This window comes from Papio anubis, chromosome 3 (assembly GCF_008728515.1).
Source record: "Papio anubis isolate 15944 chromosome 3, Panubis1.0, whole genome shotgun sequence".
NCBI lineage: Eukaryota > Metazoa > Chordata > Mammalia > Primates > Cercopithecidae > Papio > Papio anubis.
The window spans coordinates 114,499,615-114,521,839 of NC_044978.1; the positions used below are offsets into that span (position 1 = coordinate 114,499,615).

Here is a 22,225-nt window from a genome sequence, read left to right on the forward strand (position 1 = left end):
CTCAAGATTAAAGATGAGTCAAGAATGGATGTATCTTTAATACACCAAAACTGGGGTTTCTACCAAAACTGGGGTTTCACCAGAGTGTCCTATGCATATCCCTAAAGAAACACTGAATAATCAGTGGAAGTCACTAAAAATGACTATTACCATTTTTTTAAAAGAAGGAAACAGAACAATTCCTTTTCAAGAAACCAACTCTTACTAATAATTCTCCCACTGTTTAAAATCCGAGTTAGCATTTACTTTCCATAGTACCCTTAAATATATATGTCAATTGGCCTTGGCTTTCTGCCATAAAGAAGTTTTATGTACCATGATAAACATGGTATTTATCAGGAGGGATTTTTGCCCTTTTATTTAATTATGGGTATAAAATGGCAAAGCCACCTCAAATATGTACATGTATGAGTTCTGTAATTAATGCATCGTTACATCATACTTACAAACCGTTCATCAATAATAGCAAGTTAACTTACATAAAGTTAACATGAGCAAAATTTGTCCAACAAATTATTTCACACAGGTATATGCTTATGAATCTATTTAATTGCTCAGACTGTGCTAGAGAATACGTACCAAGAAATACATATATTTCACAAGGTTCAGTTACAAAATGGATGGTTTCAAACGGGAATTTCTTACACTAACCTGATTATGAAAAAAAGAAGTCTGTATCATCTGCTTCCAAGTCTATTATGTCCAAATATATTTTTAATTATGCATTTATTTAGCTAGTTTTATAAATATTAGAGATTTCATCTAAAATTATTTTTGTAACTAGTTCTAGAACATGTTTTCCGATTATTATTTTCCTAATGAAGACATATATTTGACCTATGTTTATACATATGTATTCTCTATACAGTAAAACTTGTTTTAAAGAGAATAGTAAAGAAAATGCAGAAGCTCTGACTCTCCAAGACAAAGGCAAAAAAAAAAAAAAAGAAGGGGGGGGAAATGTGAGGAACATTTTATTACACCTCCTGATTTTTACTCCTTGAGTTTTATTTTCTCCCCTTGTTTATTTGTTTAATGCTAGAAACTGTATTCCTAAGGAAGCATACCTCTTTCAGGTGAGCATGATAATTGGCAGATTTTGATACTTAGAGTGTGAATATATAATTAAGAAGTGATTACCTAATAAAGATAACAATGTGACTATTTTAATTATTTTGGTGGCAAGGAGTTGGTTTTACATCATCCAAAAAAAAAAAAAAACCCCTGGTTTCAAATTCATTGGTAATCAATATGCTAACTTTCTGAATCAAAATGGAGAGCCTCTCAAGAAAAAGAGCTATGCAGTCAGCAATGACTTAAATTAGTCAGGATAGCAGGAATCTGGGGTTAAGGCTGTTTGCACCATTTTGGTCTCACCACGATATGTGAGTGGGACCACAGCTGTGTAGCACTTGTTTCTGTCATAAGTGTAGCAGGTCTCTGTAGCACTGTCTTCATCACAGAGATTGCTCTGGGTAGCAGTAACTATCTGATTATCCAGCTCCACTTCTGTAGGATCACATTTTTTACAGCTGAAAAGCAAACACATGCATTAGACAATCCCCTCAAATGCTGTCTCAAAATGCGACTACACATTTCAATCCAAAATCAATTAGTTCTTGCAGCTCTGACGTGACAGCAAAGGACGACTCCTTTCAGACATAAGAAGCTCTACAATACAGAAGAGCTTATGGGATTTTCCAATCTTTAATGTATATTAGTTGAAAATAAGCAATATGATTAATGATGTGATAATACGATTATTTTATCTATACCATACAGCAATTTCTACTGTGTTAGGCTTATTCTCAACTGTATACCTGTTTAAACAAGTTATTTATAGCGACAAGAAAGGGAGAATTTTTTTTAAAAAATTGATGTTGGAGTCTGTCATTTCCAAAGAAACACCTGCCTGTTCATAAGATCAAATCTACTTATTGAACTATTAAGAGAAATTGGCCTTTCTATGAATGCCAATAATTTTTTCTTTAGAAAAAATGTATAGATAAATTTTATCTGTGACAAAGTTTTATGAATTTATGATACCTAATAATTAACATAGGAATTAATGTATTCAAAAGTTCAGATTATATTTGTAAATGTTTATACTCCAACATATTTTGAAAAACATTCTTACAAGGAAAAAATTAAAAGCTATTAACTTCCACATCTATGTTGCTATGGAAAAAAATATATCTTACAGGTCAGACAAATGGTACACAAATTTGGTTCTCAATGGTGAGGTGGGATCAGAGATATTCTCCCTGTTGTTCAGAGGAACACTAAAAGAAAATAAACAAAACAAAGTTAAAACAATGAAATACAGATATTGTTGTTTTTGGTAATAGGTATACTGCCACTATTTCATCAGAACAGTACTTATCATTGTATTTAGCACTCTATAAGCACTCTAGAGTAATACCATTACTCAGATTTTTATAGTAACTTGCTATGTTTTAAATATGTCTCATTCAAAATAAACCTCACAGCAACTCCACTGTCAACTATCTTTGCTGACTTGGCAAATTTTTGCTTTTCCTTTAAAACTCAACTCAGGTTTTACCTCTGTAATAATTATATTGATGTTATCCTCACCCTTCAACTAACTTCTTCCTCTGCAGTCTCATTAATGCTCATATATATTTATTATATTGAATACCATATCATAGTTGCTTGTCTACAGAGTGGTTGCTTCCTTGGGCTATGTAAGTTCCTTGAAGTAAAAACATTTATATATTCCCAGTGCCTAGCTAGGTATGTGGCATATGGAATATGTTCAATATTTGTGAAATGGACAGACAGATATTATTATCCAGATTTTAGAGGAGAGGAAGTCATAAATAGGAGAGGTTAGTGGTCCACCCAAGTTCACACAAAAATTAAGTAGCAAAGCTGGAACTTTTTCATTGTGATGTCCTATGAAAAATTAGATAATGATTGTCAACGAGTTCAGGTGATTTCATTAACTTTAAAATTTTTTTCATCTAAGTCATCATTCCTTCTCATATGTCCCTCCCTACCAAAAGGAACAACGAAAAACTTGTGTTTCCTAACTCAGTATTTAGCAATACCATCCAAGCCAGAAACCTGGTTATCATACCTGAATCCTCCCCCGTCACATATCTACTCAATCTCACAGTCCGGTTGATTCTAATTATTTTCATGTGTGAAATCCATCCACTTGCCTCTCTTCTCATTATTACTGCCTTAATTCAGGACACCACTATCCTCTCCTAGATTATAACAATGTCTTCCTTTTGTCTTGACCCCTTCAAAGCACTGGTCACATTATGGCCAAACGTCCTTTCTAAAATGCAAGCTTAATTTCCTTCTCTGCTTAAAACCTCTAGCGTCTCTCCACAGATAACAGGGTATCCTCAAAATAGCATAGAAGGCACATCCTAATATGCCCCTAACTCTCCAGCTTCATCTCTCACAATGTCACTCTCCACAATGCATGCCAGCTGTAAACAATCACTTGCAATTCCACAAACGTGCCATGCTTTTCTCATCTCCCATCTTAACAATAACAGTTCTAACATATAATACTGGTTACAGTGTGCCTGGTACTATGCTAAGCATATTATGTGATGATCTCATATAATCCTCACAGCAATCCTGTTTCCTTTTCCCGGAATGACCTGCCCCACCTATTAATTCTCTCACTCCCCACACACATTTAGCCAGCAAACTCCTGTTGGGCTGACAGCCATCATCCATCCCACCACTTATTCCAAACACCCTTTCCTGCCTCCCACTGCCACCCTTCTCCTCTCCCTGAGGATTGGACTGGGTACCCCTCCTCAGTGCTCCTATAACAACCCATGCCCGTTCCTATCATAGCACTTACAATACAGAATTGTAATTGCCTTTTTAATTGTTTAAGGTTTCCTGTTAGACTATAAATTCTCTTAAGAAATGGACTGTATTTTAAATAAACTGTTTTATCCCCACCGCCAACCCTTAATATTTGGCAGTTACTAAATAAACATTTGTTGAATGAATGAATGAATCTGTTCTTAACAAGACTGTAAAGACTCTAGTAATATCAGAAAAAGCTTTAAATAATGAGAAAGACAAGGTAATAAACATTTTTGAGAGGCTACTATAAGCCAAATGCTGTTCTTTTATGAATTATTGTATTTAATCCTCACAATCCTATAAAGTGTATGTGTATATATTCACACATACATACATAATTATCCCTTTTTTTAAAGTTTAAGAAAAAGACTTAGTTAAGTAACTTGCCCAAAGTCACATCATTTTAGTAAGTAATGGAGTTGGGAATAATACCATAATGGCAGGCTCGGCATGATGGCTCATGCCTGTAATCCCAGCTCTTCGGGAGGCTGAGGCGGGTAGATTGCTTGAAGTCAGGAGTTCAAGCCCAGCCTGGCCAACATGGTGAAATCCTGTCTCTACTAAAAATACAAAAATTAGCCGGGAGATGTGGCATGCACATGTAGTCCCAGCTACTCAGGAGGCTGAGGCAGGAGAATTGTTTGAACCCGGGAGGCAGATGTTGCAGTGAGCCAAGATCATGCTACTACACTCCAGCCTGGGCAACACAGTGAGACTCTGTCTCAAAAAAAAAAAAAAATAGCCAGGCATGGTGGCTCATGTCTGTGCTTTGGGAGGCCAAGGTGGGCAGATCACCTGAGGTCAAGAGTTTGAGACTAGCCTGGCCAATATGGTGAAACTTTGTCTCTACTAAAAGTACAAAAAAAAATTAGCTGGGCATGGTGGCACGTGCCTTTAGTCCCAGCTACTCGGAGGCTGAGGCAGGCGAATTGCTTGAACCCAGGAGGCAGAGGTTGCAGTGAGCCAAGATCGCAGCACTGCATTCCAGCCTGGGTGACAGGGGGAGACTCCATCTCAAAATAACAATAATAATAATAATAATACCATAATGGCACAGCAATGGTAATATACTTTCAGAAATCAGAACAGGGAAGATCAACACATCAGGCAAAGTGTCATGAAGTATCTAAATTATCTGATTTCAGTAAACAATATAATATAAAAAGAGTCATTTCATAAAATAAAAAGATGAATTAGAAGATCATGGAGAGCCATTTTAAAAATCTCCTGGAGGTTTAAACATAAGATAGACACTCTTCAACATGGCTTAAGTGCCAATGTCATGTATGCCATTCTTTCCAATTACCCACTACTCCAGCTTCTATCCCTAACACGAAGCTATGTGGGCAGGATCTCAGTGGTCAAAGAAAACCTGCTAGAGGAAGTGATGGCTGAACTAAGACATGCACATTGAGAAGGAGTTAACTAGGCTAAGAGGGGTGGGACAGAGTTCTTCAAACAGAGGAACTAACAAGTATAAAAGCACTGTGAATGTGGGGAAATAGAGACATTACAGCGGTCCTGAATTTATTTATTTTTTTATTTTTATTTTTTATTTTTTGAGGAAGTCTTGCTCTTGTCCCCCAGGCTGGAGTGCAGCAATGATGCGATCTCGGCTCACCGCAAACTCCGCCTCCCGGGTTCAAGCAATTCTCCTGCCTCAGCCTTCCGAGTAGCTGGGATTACAGGGACCTGCCACTACGTCCGGCTAATTTTTGTATTTTCAGTAGAGACGGGGTTTCACCATGTTGGCCAGACTGGTCTCAAACTCCTGACCTCAGGTGATCTGCCCGCCTTGGCCTCCCAAAGTGCTGCGATTACAGGCGTGAGCCATCACACCCAGCCCCAGTAGTGCTGAATTTTTAAACATAAAGTAAAAGAAAAGTGGCAATGGATGATCTTGAGAGTTATGCTAAGCTTTGTAGGTCAGGCTGAGGCATTTGTAATACATCCTAAGATCAATGTTGGGGAAACCATCACAAGGCTTTTAAGCAGGATAGTGACAATAATTGGCACATAGATTAGGTGAATAAATAATAGTAAATATTTTTTAATATGTCCCAGAAATACATAAGCTCTAAAAGGAATATTGTCTATTTATTTTTACAATAATCCTATGAGTTAAGTGTGATTTTTTTCCTCATTTAAAGATGAAAAAGTTGAAGTTCAAAGTAGATAAGTAACTTGCATACAAGAACACACAGCTATTAAGTGTCCCAGACAGAACTTAAAACAAAATTCTTAAACACATTATACTTTTCCCATTGATTGAAAGGAATGGAATGCCTTGTTCTCTTTCTATAGGAGATTTGATTGGGGAAAAACTATTAAGGTAGGAGTGGTTTACAAGGAAAACTTATAACTGATTGGATCCAATAGAAATCTAATTTCTCAAATAGTATCAGCATTCTTGCTATTGAAAAAGAGCTATATAGCATATAACTCTGGACTGTGTGTGAAATGAAATGAATATCTGAAATCCAATCTAAAAGTGAGATTGAATCAAATTAGTTAATGTGATCAGTCTGCCTTATCTCGATGCAGACATCTGATTACAGTGTAAAAGACTCAGTTGTCTATATATGGTACAAAATAAGACTTTAGTGTTATCTGCAGTTTCAGTTTGAACTGATCAAGGGCAACTGAAAGTTCTGATTCAAATGGAAATAACTTGGCCAGCCGTGGTGGCTCAGGCCTGTAATCCTAGCACTCTGGGAGGCCAAGGCAGGAGGATCGCTTGAGCTCAGAAGTTTGAGAACAGCCTGGGCAACATAGTGAGACCCTGTCTCTAGAGAAAAATAAAAAATTATCCAGGTGTGGTGGTGCATGCCTGTAGTTCCATCTACTGAGGAGGATCACTTAAGCCTGGGAGTTCGAGGCTGCAGTAAGAGTGATCTTGCCACTGCACTCTAGCCTGGGTGACAGAGTGAGACCGTGTCTCAAAAACAAGCAAACAAAAATAAATAAATAGAAATAACTTCATATAAACAGTGCATGCTGATGACTAGATAACAGCCTTTGTTTATAATTTGATGTAGCCCACTGATTTTAGATTGCCTATAATCTTTCATTCTTACCTCTAATTTCAATAAAATTGCCTCAAGCTCATTCACAAGATTCAATTCTTTACTGATGTAAAGTGCTACACAGCAAAAAGAGGAGTAAAGATGTAGGTATTACATTCAAACAATGCTTAGTGTCAGAAAGCATCTCTGCTTAGAACAGGAAAAAAAGGAATATGGAATGCCACATACATAATTCGGATGTTTCTCTCCACAATGTCCTCATTAGGATCTTCGGAAGAACGGATGATCCTGGAAGTAATCCGGGCACACTTACATTTGTTGTCAACAAGAACAATCCTTTCACCTTCTTGAGCTTGAAAGGTAAACGTATTACAAAGAAAGGAAAACAAATGTCAATTTATATATTTTGTATTGAGTTATTTTATCTTTCTTGCCTGCAGAAAAATAGTTTTATGGTTGGTTTGTCTCAGCTTTATCCATTTGTTCTCTAAGCAGAATCTTACATCACAGTGAAGGAAATCCAAAAGTACTCTAAAAGGAATTTTCACTTTTTTCTTGAACCAGGGTATGGGAATCTGGGATGAAATAATTCTGATTTTCACATCCTTCCTGAACTCTCATTTGTACTTAAAATTTTTTTGTATAAATTGTATTATAGTTAAGAACAGGCATGTTTTCCTCCAAGATAACCTTATTTTGTATGACTTTTAAATACTCTCTACCACAATTATCTGCCTTTTCATAACAGATTATCATAGTACATAATTCAATAAAAAATAATAAAGACTAAATTTCTTATAAGAATTATTTTAAGCAGGGTGCAGTGGCTCATGCCTGTAATCCCAGGACTTTGGGAGGCCGAGGTGGGCAGATCACAAGGTCAGGAGTTCAAGACCAGCCTGGCCAACATAGTGAAACCCCATCTCTACTAAAAATACAAAAATTAGCCGGGCATAGTGGTGAATGCCTGTAGTCCCAGCTACTCGAGAGGCTGAGGCAGGAGAATCACTTGAACCCGGGAGGTGGAGCTGGCAGTGAGCCAAGATCGTGCCACTGCACTCCAGCTTAGGCAACAGAGTGAGACTTCATCTCAAAAAAAAAGGAAAAAAAAAAGAATTATTTTAAAAGATAGAGTATGTATGACATAAAGTGCTATAAATTTGCAAAAGCAATTTAGAAATATTATGAGGTACAATCTCAATTGAATATGCCTGTATACATAAAAAAAGAATAAATGAATAAATATACATATGACCATTAAAGCCTTAACTTTGAATGTCAAAATTTATTGTCTAATCTGAATATTAGACAAAAAGTTCTGATAAGTTGTTTGTTTGTTTGAGATAGTGTCTCACTCTGTCACCCAGGCTGGAGTGCAGTGGCACAATCTCAGCTCACTGCAACCTCTGCCTCCTGGGTTCAAGCGATTTTCCTGCCTCAGCCTCCCAAGTAATTGGGACTACAGGTGTGCACCATCATGCCTGGCTAGATCGTTGTGGTTTTTTTAGCACAGATGGAGTTTCACCATGTTGCCCAGGCTGGTCTTAAACTCCTGACCTCAAGTGATCCACCTGCCTCGAGCCTCCCAAAGTGCTGGGATTACAGAGCCACCGCACCCAACCTTGATAAGTATTGCAAGGAATAAACAAAGGAAATTTTGTATCATCTGGATTTGGACTACCAGATTTTATTTTAATTTTCTATTTTTGAGACAGAGTTTCACTCTTGTTGCCCAGGCTGCAGTGCAATGACGCAATCTCAGCTCACTGCAACCTCTGCCTCCCGGGTTCAAGCGATTCTCCTGCCTCAACCTCCCAAATAGCTGGGATTACAGGCATGTGCCACCATGCCCATCTAATTTTTGTATTTTTAGTAGAGACCGAGTTTCACCATGTTGGTCAGGCTGGTCTCGAACTCCTGACCTCAGGTGATCCACCCGCCTTGGCCTCCCAAAGTGCTGGGATTATGGGTGTGAGCCAGAGTGCCCAGCAAATTACCAGATTCTAAAAATTCAATAATAGCTTTACATAAGTAATGCTATTAAATAAGAGTGCTAATTAATAATAACAATGATGCTGGCCGGGTGCAGTGGCTCACGCCTGTAATCCCAGCACTTTGGGAGGCCAAGGTGGGTGGATAATGAGTTCAGGAGTTCCAGACCAGCCTGTCAATATGGCGAAACTCTGTCTCTACTGATAACACAAAAATTAGCCAGGCGTGGTGGTGCACACCTGTAGTCCCAGCTACCAGGGAGGCTGAGGGAGAAGAATCGCTTGAACCTCAGAGGTGGAGGTTGCAGTGAGCTGAGATTGTACCACTGCACTCCAGCCTGGGCGACAGAGCGAGACTCCATCTCAAAAAATAATAATAATAATAACGATGATGTTAAACATGCTTTATTCGTATAATTTTAGCTAAGTGACCTTTAACAATTCCTCTCATTAAGCCTCAACCAAAAAAAAACACAGATTTAGCACACGAATTCAAGTTATAAAGTTTAAATGATCAGAATAGTTATAATTTTAACTGGAAGTCTGTTCCTGAGACAATTCCCAGAGCAGAGAGGACCTAGTGCAGTATTTCAGTCTTAATGATAAGAGCCACTACAAAAACATTTTAAGACCATTGTTATTGTACTTGTAATTGTTTGAAGCACTTTATAATGCATTATTATACCATTATTCATAAGTTCCTAATGAATCTTCTGACACAGTCTGTGTAATATTGGAAAGAAACATTATGGAGTCAATTCAAGGTAATGAAATAACTCATTATCATCTGAAAAAGGTAAAATGACCTAAATGATGTCCTCTTTTCTACTTGTGTATCCATGACTCTTAAATGTTTTTTCTCAGTGAAACATAAATGAGCACATAATGCCTGACCAAAAATACAGATTGTTGAGGAGTGACTTAACTATTAAGTCTTAAATAGAAAATGTCTATATTCTATTATGGCATATAATTATTTCCTTACCAGAAACCTGGGAAGTTAATATATAAAAATATTAGGCAGCCTAATATCTATCAGAAATACATAGCTGTCAGAAAATTTACAAATACTTTCAATTCACCAAGACTTAGAGTCTAATATTTGATCTCACCAATAGGCAGTATTTTTCCTAACAAACCTGATATTAGGGACTGTGCTTTACTTTATTCCAAGAGCATCTGACACATAGTAGCTGTTCAATGAATATTTGTTAAATGTAATTCAGTTCAAACAAATAAGAAAATAGATTTAACAACACATGCTAGATATGACCATAATGAGTTTACTAAAAAGTGATTGCCTTACACAAGGCAGAATAGGATAGTAGGAGTGTGGGCTATAGGGTCAGATTGCTGGGTTCTACTTACTCTCTTGCTTGCTGTATGACTTTGGTAAGTTGTTTCACCTCTGTAAGACTTAACTGGCTCAACTGTATGTCAGAAGTAATAATAGTATTTATCTTCACATGGTTACTGAGAGAATTAAATGGAATATTATATGTAAAGGAATTAGCATGACACCTAGAATATCATATTCAGTAAGTGATAGCTATTTTATATACAGATGGTCCCCAGCTTACCATGGTTCTACTTACAATTTTCCTACTTTATGATGCTGTGAAAGTGATATGCATTCAGTATGATCCTCAGCCACAATGGGGCTACCTCCCTATAAAGTCATTGTAAGTTGATATCATACTTTTGATATTTTCAACTTTCAACTTTATAGGGTTTATAGGGAAATAGCCCCATTATATATATCATATATTTTTAGATATGTACATATACTTATGTTGTACATCCTTTAGTAATATTTTATATTTTAAATCATTAGAAAGTTATTCTTGATGCTAAATTAGTATAATATATATATATATATAAAATGCCTATTCCTAATCACATTTCTGTCATTATTTGTCTTGAAATAAGAACCACAGACTCAGTGATAGGAACAATCCAGACAAATTTTAATGTGCCCTTCTAAATGAAAATTATTTAATACTGTACCTCTAAATTCAGAATGTATTCCATTTTCTGAAGTTGTTTGAAAGATCAATAAACAAAATAAAAGTTCAGTCATCAATTTATAGGCAACCTGTATAACATTAAACATTGCTAAAGGGTCATAATAAATCTGTGGGCTCAGATCCAGGAAAGCTGTTAAAACCAATACCAGCCTCTTTGGGGAAATAAAATCCCAATGCATTCCATGTTGTACTTACAGTAATTATTATTTCACTTCTCCAGAATATTAATTTAAGAGACTCAAGGGAAGGATTACAGATTTTTAAGATTCAATGTGGACATTCATATAAGTAGGACTATCTGTAGTTAGCTAATTTCTTATTCTCTAGTTTGTAGTAGGCAAATAACTAATAGAAGAGAAAAAATAATTAAAAGATTCTTATCTGTGTAAAGACAACTGCCATAGAAAGATGAAAGCATGTTAGGAAAAAGTAGCTGGCCTGCTGGCCAACCAAAGCATAGGCATAAATGTTTAAAACTGAAAAAAAGATCTGTCCTATATTTTTCCTTTGATTTTCTAAATATCACATACCTTTTACATGAACAGCCTTAACAAAAATGGCCAGGACTCCCCAGAAAAGCAAATGGTTCTTCATCTTGACTTCACTTCTTCTGAAAAACTGGAGCAAAAAAAGTCAGGGTTAAGGTGTGTGATCTATAAGGAGTGTGCAAATGATGGTGCTTCTGCTTTCTTAAAATAACACTCCAGGCAGCTAACAAACTAAAAACAATCACAACTGTGGTTGAAGTCTGAAGTTTAAATGCCGAACTGGAAAAACGTATGACTCACATTTAAGTATTTTTTTGCAAAGCATCCAAAAAAAAAAAAAAAACCCATAATTTGATGCAATCATTTTTATTTTGCATTTACACTATATAAATGTTTAAACCAGAAGACTAATAATAATTTCAAAGAAGGATTCCATTAAGAATGTTGAAATAGGGACTTTCCATTTTATTACCTAGATATATTCATATTAGTCTTCAAATCAGATATCTGACATTTGCCATGCCTAGAATAATAAATGAAGTGAAGTGAAGGAGGAGAGATGAAGGGAGAGAAATGAAAGTCCTTTAAGGTCCCAAGTGTACCTTATGCTAATTTTTTATACTAGTCCTTAATTAACCAAGCTATCAGATTTAAATATATATTTTGTATATACCTTACAAAATATATACGTTGTATATACCTTACAAAATATATACATTGTATATACCTACAAAATATATGCATTGTATATTTCTTACAAAATATGCATTGTATATTCCTTACAAAATATATACGTTGTATATACCTTACAAAATATATATTTTGATTACTTTCAGTTATTTTATAAGCTGAAACATGGAACTGGAATTAGAAACTGGTAGATACTCAGCTGCGCACAGTGCCTCACACCTGTAATCCCTGCACTCTGGGAGGCCCAGGCAGGTGGATCACTTGAGGTCAGGAATTGGAGACCAGCCTGGCCAACATGGTGAAACCCTGTCTCTACTAAAAATACAAAAATGAGCTGCACACGGTGGCGAGCGCCTGTAATCCCACCTATGCAGGAGGCTAGGGCAGGAGAATCACTTGAATCTGGGAGGCAGAGGCTGCAGTAAGCCAAGATGGCATCACTGCACTCTAGCCTGGGTGACAGAGGGAGACTCTATCTTGAAAAACAAGCTGGTAGATACTAGATAAATAAGTTGTCATATTTTAATTTGATAACATTAAGACAGACCTTGTGTCTAGTTACACCTTTCAGAATTGTAAACCCATAAGATGATTTGTATTTGAGATGCCTCAACAGAAAACTGAATCACTGCAGTATTTTGTGTAAAAATTTTTTCACTTAATTAGTGTCATTTTTTTCTAACCGAGCTTTTGGGGAGCACCCCCTGCACTCCCACTCCAACATGCTAGAATTTCCTCTCTCTTAGGCAAGGTTGGTTCCAAGAATATGCTGGTTACACAACAGCATCAAATCTGTGTTACTTTTGGTTCTCAGCTCTAATTTTTGAAGAGACTCCTAGAATTTTAAGAGGTAATTAGGAGTACTTCAGAATCATAAGTAAGCCAGGCTGACTTCAAAGCTAGAAGTACGAAATGACAGGATGAAAGAGACATTAAAGGCTAGCACATGATTGCACTTCTTCAAAGAAAGATCCTCACCCCCAACTGAAGTTTCTAAATAAATGACTTATTCAATTACTCAAAAAAAAAAGGGTAATTAATAGTGAGCTAGATACCTTTTTAATTCTTGAAAAATAAACTCAAGCTAGACTGCCTTCCCAAAGCAAGTTGGACAAATCCTTGGGAACAAATTAAAGCTTCTCTAAAAGTTTCTTTTTTTTATAACAGCAAAGATTGTTTAACTCATAATTACTAACCTAAGAAAAGCTCTGTATTTGATATTTTCATTCTTCTCCATTCTCATTTTTTGAGACAGAGTTTGTTGCCTAGGGCTGGAGTGCAATGGTGCTTATCTCAGCTCTCCCACTGCAACCCTGCCTCCTGGGTCTGCCGCATTCTCCTGTCTCAGCCTCCCAAGTTGTTGGGATTAGGCATGTGCCACCATGCCCTAATTTGTATCTTTAGTAGAGACGGGTTTCTCCATGTTGTTCACGCTGGTTTCAGACTCCCAACCTCAGGTAATTTGCCTGCCTCGGCCTCCCAGAGTATTGGGATTACAGGCATGAGCCACTGCACCCAGCCAATCTTTCATTTTTATATTTTGATTACGTAAACTATAAATCTAAAATAAATTGTGTTAATAAAAATAAGGTGTGACACATATGTTATTAGAAGAGAATTACCTATGCTGGCAACACAGGATCCGGACTAGTGTTTTGCCTTGTGTGCTCTAGGGATCATCTGACTAGAACCACTTGTAGTACTGGTTAAAATATGGATTTCCTGGCAACACTCAGAATTTCTGGAGATGTGGCCTTGGAATATATATTTTCAAAAAGCATCCCAGTTGATTCTGATGTGCATTGAAGTTTGCAAACTAATGGAAAAAAAGGCTGGCCTGGAGCAGGAGGTAAGGGGGTGCAGAATAACTAGCAGCATTAACTATTTATGGAAGAACAAAAGGTTAATAAAGGTAATTTTTAAATAAATAGTCATACTGAAAAGTTAGCTGAAGTTTGTATTTGCTTATAACTCTGTGCTGTAGGTAAGCTGTTGCATATTCTTTTTATAATTAACCTACTATATACAAATGCAAGTTCCAGTTTAATTTTTAAACCATTTCTTTATCAGTTTTAGTTATGTTTGTGCCACTAAAAAAAAAATGTAAAATGTGAATAGTAGAACTCTTTACATGTGTGTTAAGTGATTGAGAACTTAGCCATGTGTTCTAAATTCTTAGCAAAAAAAAAAAAAAAAGCCTTATTTTTCTACACTTACATTTAAGATTTGTGTAGTAAGAGATTCAGTGATAGACTTAGCCGGATGAAAGAGATCTTAAAGGTAATTTAGTCTCACCTTCATGACTCTCAAATTTTTTTTCAATGTTCTATACAGCTAAATTCAGCATTTATTTGAAAATCATCCAAAATAGTTGGATGCTTCACTCCCTCTGGACACAGCTCATTGTATTTTGGGATATTCAAACTGTGACAAGACTTTATTCTCATGGGACACAGAGAATATTACTCCCTGTTTTCCTCCTGTCTCACTGGTGACTCCTTCTGGGTCTCTTGCTAAATTTTCCTCTGAATATTGAGGGCATCAAGGCTTAATTCTCATCTTTTCTATTCTCTTAGCCTCTCCCTAATTAATTTTACCTTATTCCATGCCTTTAACATAGGGCACACTGAGGACTCTTAAATGTATTACTTTAACTTTGACCTTGCCCATTGAGTTCTAAATGCCTATGTCCAACTTTGTATTTTATATCTCTATGTAGCTATCTAAATGGGTATCTAAAACTTAACCATGTAAAACGGTACTCTTGATGACCAATCCACCCTCACACTCACATACCAATCTCTTTCTGTCTCAAGTTTTCCCCCATCTCAGTAAATGGCACCTCCATCAGTTACTCAAGCCAAAATCCTCTTCTTCGGTTCCTTTCCTCTCCTCTCCCCTACATCCAATTTACCAGCATGACCTGTCGGCTTTCTCTCCAAAACATGTCCCAAATTCATCTGATTCTCTCCATTTTCACTACCAACCTAGTCCAAGCCTCCATCCTCTTTCCTAGACTACCATAATAATTTCTATAATTAAAAAGTAACTTTTCCTTTCCATCAGCATTGGTGACTAAGGCACACAGATCATAAACAAAAATGACTAAGTACCACAAATCTAAAGCAAGCCAAATACTTCCTCCAAGGTTTGCTAAGAGGCAACAAAGCCAAACACAGTGGTGCATGCCTGTAGTCGCAGCTACTCAGGAGGCTGAGGCAGGAGGATCACTTGAGGCCAGGAATTGAAGGTCAGGCTAAGGAAGGTAACAGTAGTTTTCAATGTGTAACTATTACGTGCCCATAAAAATTTTTTCTAAAAAGAGGCAACAAAACTCAATCTACTTCCATCAACCACCACTCCACCACTCCCATACACTCTCATCTTGTCTTTAGAAGACCAGGGAGGGAAGAGGGGGAATAACAACAGCTGCTACCTTGTTGAAATCATAGTGTTTGTAATAAGAGACTCCCACACACATATCCCACCTCGCTTCACCCTTAGGAGAGTAGAGACTAAAGGTGGGGCACTTTCCTCTCCCCAGATTCAAGTGAGGGAGAGTTTCAAGAAAATCCCTCAAGAGATCAGGGACCTTAAAAGAAGGGGAGGTTGAGAAGCAACATAGCATAATAGTTAAGAGAAAGGGCTCTGAGCCTGACTGATGGGGTTTATCCCCCAATTCCACCACTCTCTAGCTAGGTAACACTGGACAAACCTTGAACACATCACTTAATCTCTCTTAATTTCCTCTATCTGTAAAAGGGGGAAAATAACAATATATGCTTCATAGGATTGTTGTCAGGGTTAATATTTATTACATCTATTACATCATGTGAAGAAGTTAGATCTTGGCACACAGTAAGCGTTATGTAAGTACTAGTTACTTATTATTATCATCATTGTCATCATTATGTCTTAACTCCTTGTGGAGTTGCAGAAAATGCAGCTACCAACTGCAATGAAGTTTGGGGAAAGCATTCCTGGGAGAACTTGACATGGTCCCTTGGGTTGTGGATGTGTAGGAACATCAAAAATGATACATGATCATGCTGTATAAAGTATAAATGAAAATATGCAGTTTCCAACTTAGGATGGGTGAGGAGGAAGTACACTTGGAAGATATGTTAGCTTTATTTGTAATAGCCTTAAGCTGGAAGCAGTCTAAATGTCCAACAACAAATTGGATAAACAAATTGCGGCATATCCATTACCCAATAACAAAAATGAATAAGCTACTAATAGACACAATATGGATTAATCTCAAAATAATTATTCTCAGGGAAAGAAGCCAGATAAAAATTTTTTTAAGAAAGTACAGGCCGGGAGCAGTGGCTCACACCTGTAATCCCAGCACTTTGGGAGGCCGAATTGGGCAGACAATGTCAGGAGTTCAAGACCAAATTGACCAACATGGTGAAACCTCGTCTCTACTAAAAATACAAAAATTAGCCGGGTGTGGTGGTGGGTGCCTGTAATTCCAGCTACTCAGGAGGCTGAGGCAGGAGAATCACTTGAACCCGGGAGGCAGAGTTTGCAGTGAGCCAAGGTCATGCCACTGCACTCCAGCCTGGGTGACAGAGCAAGACTCTGTCTCAAAAAAAAAAAAAAAAAAAAAAAAGTACATAGTGTATGATTCCATATTTGGATATATTTATAATTTTTTCTAGAAAATTCAAGCAAATGCATAGTGACAGCACATCAGTGATTATCTGGGAAGGTAGGGACAGAGAGAAGGGGAAGTTGGGACTATAAGACTATAAAAGGACATAAGGAACGTTTGGGAGATGATGAATATGTTCTTTATCTTAGTGGTGATAATGAATTCACAGGTGTACACATATGTCAAAATTAATCAAATTGTATAGTTCAAATGTGTGCAATCCACTGTATGTCAATTACATCTCAGTAAAGCTATTAAAAAGTTCACATCTTCAGAATTCAGTTTTTTAAGTATGATGTTAGGTTTTTCTTGGATACCCTTTATCAAGTTGAGGAAGTTCCCTTCTATTCCTGGTTTGCTGTGAGTTTTTATCAGAAATGAACATTGAATATTTGTCAAATATTTTTCTCTGTCTATTGAGATAACTATATGGTTTTCCTTTTTTTGTTTAATATGGTGAATTACATTTATTTTTAAATGTTAAACTAACCTTACATTCCCAGAATAAACCCCACTTAGTTATGATATAACATCCTTTTTATAAATTGTTGAATTTTATTTACCAAAATTTTGCTTAGAATTCTGCTTTTACATTCATGAGGGATAATTGGTTTAAAATGTTCTTTTCTTGTAATGTCTTTGCATGGTTTCGTTACTACAATAATGCTGTCCTGAAAAGATGAGTTTAGAAGTATTTCCTTCTCTCCAATTTTCTGGAGGAGTTTGTGTAGAATTAGTATTATTTTTCCTTAAATGTTTGGCAGAATTCCTCCAGTGAAGCCATGGCCTGGGAACTCTCTCCAAGGCAACGTGGGGCAATGGTAACAGTCTCCTTATTTGTTTCCAGTCTCTCCGAAATCACTGTCCTGCATTGCCTAATGTCTTGAAAACCAGTGTTTCTTCCGCATGTTCTCACTCATAGGTGGGAATTGAACAACGAGAACACTTGGACACAGGTTGGGGAACATCACACACTGGGGCCTGTCATGGGGTAGGGGGAAGGGGGAGGGATAGCATTAGGAAATATACCTAATGTAAATGAGGAGTTAACGGGTGCAGCACACCAACAAGGCACATGTATACATATGTAACAAACCTGCACGTTGTGCACATGTACCATAGAACTTAAAATATAATAATAATAAGAAGAAGAAAACCAGTGTTTCTTAAATTTTGTCATTTTTTTCTAGTTGGTTCAAATGGCAGGGAAAATCTCCACTGTTATTCCATCTTGTTTAGCATTGGACACTTGAAATTAAGAGTGAGTTTGAGATACAAGCTTTTAGACTGAACTAGACTTTTAAAAAATAAGCGTTACTATTTATAGCAGTTTTACAATCACAGCAAATAAACTAGATTTTTTAATAATGAAAAATATTTTTAAATTATGGAATCTTCTTAAAACATTGTCAAAAAGGCAAAGAAAAACTCAATTACAGTAACTGAGAGGCAATAATTGGACAAAAATATGGTTTCATGTTATAACTCATTAAACTGTTCACTGTTCCAAACTCTTCTCTAGTCTTACCTGCCACAATTCGTTGTCCACTTACCATGAAAAATGATCTTTTCAAAAGGTAAATCAGATCATATCTGATTTAAAACCCTCCAGTGGCTTCTCATTACACTTAGAATAAATTCAGAGTCATTAGCCTTCCTGATTTTCTGCAACTCCCCTTTCCACTCAACACTCTCTAGCTACTCTGCTCAAGCCCTTCGTATTGTCTTAGTCCCTATGCCTGCAACAGTTTCCATAGCCTTGCATGGTTGGCCCCTTACCACCAAGTCTCAACTCCAATGTCATTGCCTCAGAGAGAATTTTCTGGCTGATAATCATGCTGACCAATCACCAATCACTATCATATTGCCCTGTTTTATTTTCTTCATAGTTTTTATTAGTTTGAAATTCTTTAGTTTACTTAGTTGTAACTGTCTCCTCCTCGTTAGAATAAAAGCTCCTTAAGAGCGGCACTGTCTTGTTGCTTACTTCTGTTTCCAAGAACAAGTGCAGGATTGCCTCAAGTATATTGATTGAATGAAGGATGAATGGAGAACGTTTTTACAAGGAGTTGAAAACTGCCTCTGAGTTTCTATCTTCTAACAATATTAGTTTCTCTTGTGGATAGGCTCCATATTGTCAATGTCCTATTTAAAGAGTAGTATCTAGATACATATTCAATAGTCAAGTGTTATCTGGCCAGTACAAACAACAGCTGAACTTAACATTTTTCAATAAATGCCACTTAAGATGATAATATCTCTTTTTTGGCAGCTATGTTACACTATTGGCTTCAATTAAAGTATACAATCTCGTTTAAAAAAAATAAGTGTTTCTATAAAGTAATGACTTTCCCATATTTGATATTTAAACAAGTTAGGATTTGGGCATGAGATTTAGCATTGGTCCCTAAGTTTTATCTTGCTAAACTCAGACCAACATTACAATGTCTTAGATTCTTTTTTAATCCAGATTCGGAAACCTAGCACATTAGTTATTTCTCTCAGCTTTACAGTATCTGCAAACTTGACACATGCCATCAGATCCTTATTGAAGTCATTAAGAAAAATGTTTAATGGGATACTGCTTAAGACAGACTTTTGCAGCATACATCTAAAGTCCTATCTCTATCAATACCAGTCCATTAATAAGCACATTTTGGGTACAGCAGTTCATCTCAAGTTAACTCATACATCTGTACTATCACACAGACTCAAAGTCTGGGTTTCATCCATAAGGTAACATGAATACTTATCATAAAAGGCCAATCTCTCCTTTGTTCTCTATTTTAATATCATCTCACTTCTCCCCTTGAAAGCCTTCCCTAATATAAAAGGAGTCTTGATAGTAGCCTGGCATTTTGCCACTTAAACTCTTAAAAGAGATGATGATATTTTTTAATAGCCTTCTTGGCCTTAAATCTGAGATGCAGTTGAAATCTCTTGATTTTCCTCTTAATGGATTAATTTCTACATTTAGTGTAATAATTCCCATTTCCTATTTGTCCTTGAACTTTATATGGAAAACAAATTTTTCTAATAAACAATATTGCTTAATCAGCTCTAAAAATTAGGAGGGAAAATATGAAGTCTACACAAAACCTGGAATTGAATGTCAATCTGTAAATTCCAAGTAACCCCAAAATCTTTTAGATTTAGAAATAACTTATCAGTGTTCCCAAATGTGCTAGAAAAAAGAAATCTTTTGTGTGTGTGTGATACCCTAAATATATCTGACAGAATCTTTAGTGTTATTATAAGTGTTAAGTGAATTGAAAGAGCATCATCAGTCCTGGATTTCCCTAAAAAGTATCATCTTTCATTTCCTTAGCACTCTCATGGATATATTCCAGAATCTATCTATTTCAGAGGACATAGAAAGAAATAATTTTAAAAGAATACTGTAAAATGTATTCTTGAGATAGGCATTTTATATCTGACAAATTTACAAAGTCTATTACAGAGGAACTTCATGACTACTTTTACAACCAGGTATATATAACAATCCCAGAAACCCAGAATTAAATGACACATTTGCAAGGAATACAGGGAGGAAATGGAGATATTTATTTCCCTAAAACATAGCTTCTAAAATATGTTAAAGGGCCATCAAAAGCACAGCCTTTAAATCTTCTCCGTATATACCATCTCTCTAACTTCTATACGTTTGAGACACTGAACAATACAAAAGTAACTTTTGAATCAACCCAGAGAAATAAACTGAGGGAAGATTCTATTAGCACTGGAGGAAAGATCTGCTGCCAAGAGAAGCTAACAGCAAAAACCATGTCCAAGAGAAGTGAAGCAAGACAAAGCATTCAGAGTGGAAAATTCATCTCGTGTGTGTGTATATATACTTATCATGAATATATAACTGCTATTAATTTAATACCACAAAACTAAAAGTCCCCAAATATCCCAGAATTTCACAAGTCATGCATAAAGTTACTAACGAAAGACGAGAAAGAGGGTTTTTTTTGTTTGTTTTTTTATGAGATGGAGTCTCTTTCTGTCCCCAAGGCTGGAGTGCAGTGGCACAACCTCGGCTCACTGCGACCTCAGCCCCGCAAGTAGCTGGGACTACAGACATGTGCCAACACGCCTGGCTAATTTTTGTATTTTCAGTAGAGACGGGGCTTTACCATGTTGGCCAGACTGATCTTGAACTCCTGACCTCAAGTGATCCGCCGGCCTCAGCCTCCCAAAGTGCTGGGATTACAGGTGAGAGCCACTGCGCCCAGCCTGGTTGTTTTACTATGACAAAACTGAGGTATAGCCCTTGATCTGACAATCGGTCCTCCTACCAAGATCCTTGCCGGGTTGCTCTGAACTTCCTAAAACTCCTGTAGGGCACCCTCTGTCCAAATTCACAAGAGCAGACATGACTTATCCAGAATCATTATCAATAAAAGTTTTAAAATATGTTGAATAATATTAAGGAGTACAGAAGCAATTGCAACTATATTTGCAGTGTTTGGAAGGGACATTCTGCCTGACCTAGAGTCACGCAAACACTACTCCAAGAAAGGAAACAGCAAGTAAAAAGCGCAAAATAAGAAAGAGCTTGGCCCACACAGGATGAGGAGCAGGAAGGAAGGCCCTTGTAGCTGCAGCAAAGTGAGGGGAAGAATCGTAGTAGATAAACAACACCATGCACTTTATAGGATCAACTTTTTTCCCCCATTTCTTTTTTCCTTTTGAGATAGAGTCTCGCTCTGTCACCCAAGATGGAGTGCAGTGACATGATCTCGGCTCACCGCAACCTCCGCCTCCTGGGTTCAAGCGACTTTCCTGCCTCAGCCTCCTCAGTAGCTGGAACTACAGGCGTAAACCACTACGCCTGGCTAATTTTCGTCTTTTTCAGTAGAGACGGGGTTTCGCCATGTTGGTCAGGCTCATCTCAAACTCCTGACCTTAAGTGATCCACCTGCCTTGGCCTCCCAAAGTGCTGGGATTACGGGCGTGAGCCACCATTCCCAGCCTTTTCCCCCATTTCAATTGTATAAGCTTAGAATCTATTTTGAACAGCAGAATCAATCTTAGTCATTCTAAAGCTAAAGGTAGAGAGCCTAAGCCTCTTAACTTCCAGTCCATTTTACCTCTCACAATACCAAGAGCCATTAATACTATTTTTTCACATCTATATGGAGAAATTTCTTCTAATTGGCATTTTTTGGGGGTGGGGGAATTGAAACATTAGACTTAATCATTTCACAAGGTATGCATACATCAAAACATCACATTGTAACCCGTAAATATATACAATAAAAAACTTAGAAATCCATAACTTAAATAAGTAAATCCATAACTTAAGTTAAATAATAAAAAATGATTTTGTCTAACAAAAATGCTTTAGCTGGCTGAACAAGGCGGCTCATGCCTGTAATTCCAGAACCTCGGGAGGCTGAGGCTGATGGATCACCTGAGGTCAGAAGTTTGAGACCAGCCTGACCAACGTAGTAAAATCCCAGCTCTACTAAAAATA

The 22,225-nt window shown here is 36.9% G+C and overlaps 1 protein-coding gene across 1 annotated transcript; it reads right to left on the minus strand.

Moving 5' to 3' along the window:
• Nucleotides 1–529: 529 nt before the first annotated feature.
• JCHAIN (joining chain of multimeric IgA and IgM) lies at nucleotides 530–11,663 on the minus strand. The gene is made up of 4 exons (XM_003898795.3): nucleotides 11,436–11,663; nucleotides 7,116–7,239; nucleotides 2,202–2,282; nucleotides 530–1,532 (listed from the first exon to the last, which is right to left on the minus strand). Exons 1-4 carry the CDS (start codon nucleotides 11,497–11,499, stop codon nucleotides 1,322–1,324), a joined length of 480 nt encoding a protein of 159 aa, XP_003898844.1. The 5' UTR covers nucleotides 11,500–11,663; the 3' UTR covers nucleotides 530–1,321.
• Between the last annotated feature and the right edge of the window lie 10,562 nt (nucleotides 11,664–22,225).